Source organism: Lytechinus pictus, unplaced genomic scaffold (genome assembly GCF_037042905.1).
Source record: "Lytechinus pictus isolate F3 Inbred unplaced genomic scaffold, Lp3.0 scaffold_20, whole genome shotgun sequence".
NCBI lineage: Eukaryota > Metazoa > Echinodermata > Echinoidea > Temnopleuroida > Toxopneustidae > Lytechinus > Lytechinus pictus.
In genome coordinates this window covers 9,730,040-9,736,221 of record NW_026974141.1, presented here as the reverse complement: position 1 = coordinate 9,736,221, position 6,182 = coordinate 9,730,040, and the positions used below count along the sequence as shown (strand labels likewise).

Genomic DNA, 6,182 nt, shown 5'->3' with positions numbered 1-6,182 from the left:
TACTAACCACTATCTATAATTGTTCAGAAAATATGTTTAGAACCACTTATCTTAATATTATATCGAATCAAAATAGTTTATAGTGGATTTTCAATAATAAGTTGTTACTTTACATCTTTATGATATATACTGTCAACTTTATTAGTATGAACTTTATTATGCGACAGTACCATTGGAATGTACAAAGTAACCACGTTATCCGTTGTTGTCTAGTTTGTATATATATATATATATGTATATATATATATATATATGTATATATATACATATATATGTATATATACTATATACATTTATATATTTCGTTACGCCAATAGTATGACGAGCCTAGCGCTCTCATCATGTTTGTTAGCATTATGAACATCATTATCAGATCTATAACCATTTGCTTTAATACACCATTAATAGCCAGTCCTCGCAACTCAATATTTGGGGTGAAACACGAGTTCGCCAAGTAAGGAAAAATGAAAGATCTCAGGCTAATCAATCGGGACTTAATGATACGAAACGGTTCATGAAATATGTAATACAAATCAGTCGAACATTCACATACATACAAGGTTAAGGGTGTTGTTTCGCTTTCATACAATACCAAACGCTGTTTCGTCTGAATGACGTCATTGAATCACAGACGAACATTGAATGGTATCTTGCTTGCATGTGCAGGAAGGACATCGATTTAGTTGATCAGTATCGTTATATTTTTCATGGTTGTTTTTATGTGGCTCTCCTGTAGCTTAATCTGGCTATTAGGTAATTTTCAGTTTCAAGAACACTTTAAATGTATTGGAAAGGCCCGTCAAATGACAATAGGCAGCTGGGAGGTCTTTGTGAAAAATTTAGTGAACCAGAATAGCAGTTTCACACGAAGTTTCGAAGCTGACTAAAATTTGCAAATATGTAATTTGTCCAGAGTCCCACAAGAAACTTCTTTTTTTTATTGACCACTTTTCGACAGACTTCTTTGTTGCCCATTGCCATAAAGGGTATTTGGCAATACATTTTACATTGCCTTGAATTTGTAATGCGTTGTGGAGCAAAAACTCTCTATTGCCCAAACAAGACTCTCGAATTTGTCGCTCGAGATCTAGGGAGTTTCATAAAAGTGTGATGTTAGTTTTGTAGGGTTTGCTCATATTGTTTCCTGACAAAATCAGAATTAGTTGATAAATTTATTGTATTTAAAGAGCTTGTAGATTGAAAAAAAAATGTTTTGTGTAATTTTGATCGCTTGCATTATCAAATTGAATCTAGGTTGCAGGGTAATTTGAAGTGACATTTCTTTTCAAACTGAAGGGGTGTGACATATTATTAAACAAACACATGTACACTACTCGTATCCCGCTTCGCATTACTACGATTGTGGGTTCTATTTTATTCTAGCCATTTATCATTCTAAGGCTAGAATAAATCATAAACAATTAATAAAAGGGGAATCGAAATGAACAAAACAACAATCAAATAGATAAGTAATGAAACTTTAATTTGCAGAACTATGCATACGAACGTAAGTATCCCGGAACATCCAAGAACGTGCTCTGCTTTAGGATATATATATATAATTATTATTATCATTATAATTATTATCATTATTATTATTTATTTATTTATTCTTTTTTTTATTTCAACACAAAAGTAGGGCAAGCGCCTTGACCAAGTTGGCTGATGAGTTACAGTATATATACGAATAATTGAATTCGTGTTTCACTCCAACACATGAAGAACTAGGACTGCAGACAGGTAACAAGCTTGCACATTTCTAATTTACATTTCATATTTATTCTGGAATATATTTATATTTTGTTCTCACAAACATATCTTTTCGTTATAATACAAAGACAGTCAATCAAATAATCTATGAAATCCCAAAAGTAGCCCGGAGGCTTCTTGTTCGTGCTATCATATTTTCATGTTCAGAGGCATACAGAGAGTCTTCGATTACGACATGTTTCCACATCCAAGTAGTATTTAAAATGTTGTTTAAATAAATAATGAGAGAAGGTTGGCAAGCTATAAAAAAATACTTCAGAAATATTATAACAACTACTGTAAGAATATAAGTAAACTTTGCAATCGATTTTCTTTTAACATGCTACATACCATACACATCAACTTCTAATATACGGCGAGGTGTAAACAACAAAAAACCTTCAACAAATTGGATTTACCTGAAAGCATTTTCCTTACAAGGATAACACGCATTAACGAAACTTAAATAATGAAAATAAATCAAGCAAAATTTCAAAATGATTTACTAATACCGTAAACGATGATCAATGCGTTATTACCAACACGGACGTTGTCACATCAACCAAGCGTATTCTTTACTCCTAAGGAAAAAAATCATAAGTTGTACAAGAAACATAATGTAGACCGAAAAAGCCCACACGCTTCAAACAGTTAGCTTCCATATATTAACAGAGGTTTCTAACATATTAGGTCTATTATTAACATTATAAATTGAAAGTGATGGGATTCCTTTAACGCCTCTATGGATAAACATAAATCGAATTCTGCCTGATGTCTCTGTACATTTTTCAACAAGAGGATAAGGTCGGTCAATTGTTTCAAACTGGTTTTTCGTAGACTTCGTAGCTGGGGTTTGGATCTCCGTTTTGTTTGAGATAAGGTTCAACGTAGAGGGATTGTTCGCCAGCAACATAATTCGCATATCCTTCCGGAACATCTGGCAGAGGCCCCCGAGCTTTCTCACTGAGAGCTTCTTTTGATGATGATGCCAAGCCGTATCCACGACTGAATGATACGATTTAAAAGGGAAAAAAAGAGATAATAAGATTTTTTAAAATTTTAAAACTGCTTGTAAGTTAAGCACGAATTTTTGGACGGCTGGCAATAATTTCGTACATTCTCATTCAGATTCTGAAATTTTTCCCATATCAGCTTAATGTAAAACCTGATCGTTGTAGATTAAAATTCTCATTAGCAATAGCCAAATGTTTGAATCATTCATTCTCTTTCGAAATGTGACAGGAATGGGAGCAAGTGCCCTAAATTTTTTATTTTAAAAAGGTAATTAAGGGTATCTTGCACTGCGGCAAATAGAGGAAGTAATACATCAGAGCTTTTGAAAACTTTTTTGCAGCACTAGCCAAAAACACGTGTCGAGCTATGTGGATTAAACCAACTGATGAACATCATCACATATAACTCATTTACTATACAAGCTCTTATAAATTTCTAATCAATCACCATTCTTTTTCTTATTTTATAGTGCATGACACGAAAAGTGGTCACCAGACGTATTCAAATTTTTGCCTAACATATGAATAGCTTCGTGAAAGACTTATATGAGAATCAACATCATTCCCAAGTTACAGAAGCCCCAGTGCATGAAGGGTTCACTGAAAAGTTAACACCTGCTACATTTATTTAAAAAAATATAGGGCGAATATGTATCATCCTTGATGGTTGTGATGGTAGGTGTGTTTTTTACCTTCAGCGTGTTTGAGGCAATCTCGATAGAGATATATCACATAATGAATATTATACAGAAAAAAAACATGTCTTTACGTATTGCACATAACGTGTATACTTCAAGTAAGATAAGAGTTCCTTGTTATTCTTGAAATCGTAGATAATAAATTATCTAAACGAAAAATACTTTCATTCGTAAGGATTCATTAATGATATTATATGATTCAATTAAAAAAAAAAAAACTACATTCTAGAGCTTTATACTATAAGAGACATTACTCTATAAAAAGCGATGTTAATATTTCATACTCGGCACTCTAACAACTGCATTTCCAAGTTTTAGACAAGTTATCTAAGATTATGAACAATTAAAAATACATATGTATACACATACATAATGCATGTATATACGGTATATATATATATATATATATATATATATATATATATCATTTTTTTCTTTCATTTGTATATCATATTGTGCGCAGATAACAAGATCAGGGTAAGGTTCATACATTGGTCACTCGATTTAGTAAGAATAAGAAGAAGAAGAAGAAGACCAACAACAACAAGATAAAAACTCACTTCCTAACGAAAATGAAGAACATCGCCAAACTCATTAAAACCAGAACAAACAAAATGACAGCTACTACAAGTAGGCCGGTGATAAAATACTCTCTGCCACTAACTTCCTTTGGTGGGTTTCTTATTGGCGCAGGAGCTCCTGGGTTCGGACCTATACATTTAAGAATAAGCAAAATCGAAGTAACAAATTTAATTAGCATCTTGCAATCTACATGATGAACTTTTCATGAATTTGCCAACAGAATGTCCATGAGTCAGCATTAATACACAAAATTTCCCTCTCAAAAGTTATCAAAAGGAAAAAAGGGTAAAAACCGGCAACGAATACATTAATATGACATGTTAAGGATAAAAACATTTAAAATACAGGATTTATTAATGCAAGCAATGTTAAAGAACGGTTTTAAGTTTGATTGTGCAAAACCCTCATTTTATCTCTTCTATAATATTCGTTTCAACATTATTTACTTTTCCAAGCTTTCATTAGGTAAGTTCAATAGTGCCTCCAAGAGGCACTGCATCCCCTCTTACAGCCCATCAATTCCTGTTCTTTTCGGATTGTAACAACTCATAGCAATCATTTTAAGATATACTAGATAACCAGAGTCAACTTATTAGTTATCATTCATTTCCTTCGCAATGATTGTTAAGATACAGTATAGCAAGAATTATTACTTAAATTTCGGTGCTGTTTGTTAGTTTATATCGTTTTTCCATAGGATTAACTCTAAGAATTAAGGTATTTCCATAGTACTTGAAATATGAATTTAATTGTAGGAAGAATGGACATAACTAAAAGAAAATAAGTATTAAGGTTGAATGCTTGTCACATTGTCATACCCATAACTAAACTGCTCTTCAAAACTATTGCTAAAGTTCGAAATATTCTTTGGACATTGGTTTTTATGTGTGTAATTACCTGCAATAGGTGTTACATTGAATGCACACGTGATGTACCTTCCTCGCCACAAACCATCTTCTTGGCATTCCCAGACGAACTGCTCAGAGTTATCGTTACATGTAATATTCACTTGGTCTCCATTCTTGTAGCGTGGTTTAACAGCTTCAATATATGAGATCGAAGGAATGTTCGGCGGACTGCACGCTGTGAATTAAATAAATGTAAATTTGCCATTTAACTGATAGGCCGTACATACCATTTTTTGCAATTCTTGAGCAATTAGGGGCCAAAACGTATTATAAATACATACATACATACATACACACAAACACCCACACACGCACATACACATACATATATATATATATACACACATATATGTATATAATTATATATATAATAATAATAAATTATGAAGAATAATAAATAAGCCGTTAATTACATATTGTTATGTCCGCATGATTTTGAAAGCACATTCCAATTTCAAGATAAAAGTGAAATAAAAATCATATATGTGAAAAAGGAAGCCCGCAGAAATATTTTATTGTTTTTCTCTAATACTGTTCTGTAGAGATTTACAAAGTGGCCCACTACTCCAAGCGGACCCTTCTTATAGAATGATGCCATTATTATCCCGCCTTCAACTTGGCGCAAAATCATTTGATAAATAACTTCCTGCATGGTACCCGTTTACTGCACGTGGTTGGAGAGTGGGGTATGTAGATAAACGCCTTCTCAAAGAACCCAAGAGATGTGGTGGTTTTCGAACTCCAAACCTCTTGGTTGATAGTCCGTAGTCGTATTCACTCAGCCACAACACCTCTGTGTGTAGGGTCGTAAGTGTGTGTGTATGCCTAGGTGTGTGTGCATGATATTTTCAAGTAAATAGTGTTATTTTCATGTAAGAACTTACCTGGGGCGGGAGAATCACACACTACATTCTGTCCTGTCCATAAGCCATCATCACATTCCAATGTAACCGGTTCTCCCCTTATATCACACGTGACATTCAATCTGTCCCCGGGCTTGTAGGATAGTCGAATATTCCCAATGGTGGCATAGGGAGGCACTACCGGGGCATTGCAGGAGAGCACTGTTTTGGTAAAATTGTATAAGCATCAAAGTATATATGGCTGTAGAACATCATTATACATAATTCATACAAAACATACAATCAAAATTCCACTGTAGTCATTAGCTAGTCGTCGCCCACGATCCAGACACAGGTGCATTAAAGTTAAATGGCGTATCAAGAGGCTCA

General features: G+C 33.6%; 1 protein-coding gene across 1 annotated transcript in view; it reads right to left on the bottom strand.

Moving 5' to 3' along the window:
- Window positions 1-253: 253 nt before the first annotated feature.
- The window catches only part of LOC135157962 (uncharacterized), a 45,577-nt gene continuing 39,648 nt past the window's right edge, over window positions 254-6,182 (bottom strand). Inside the window, exons 4-7 of the mRNA XM_064115170.1 lie at window positions 5,835-6,014; window positions 4,940-5,125; window positions 4,021-4,171; window positions 254-2,754 (exon numbers count right to left, since the gene is read on the bottom strand). Coding sequence (XP_063971240.1) covers window positions 2,568-2,754; window positions 4,021-4,171; window positions 4,940-5,125; window positions 5,835-6,014 — 704 coding nt within the window. The 3' untranslated portion in view covers window positions 254-2,567. The remainder of the gene's footprint in view (window positions 2,755-4,020; window positions 4,172-4,939; window positions 5,126-5,834; window positions 6,015-6,182) is intronic.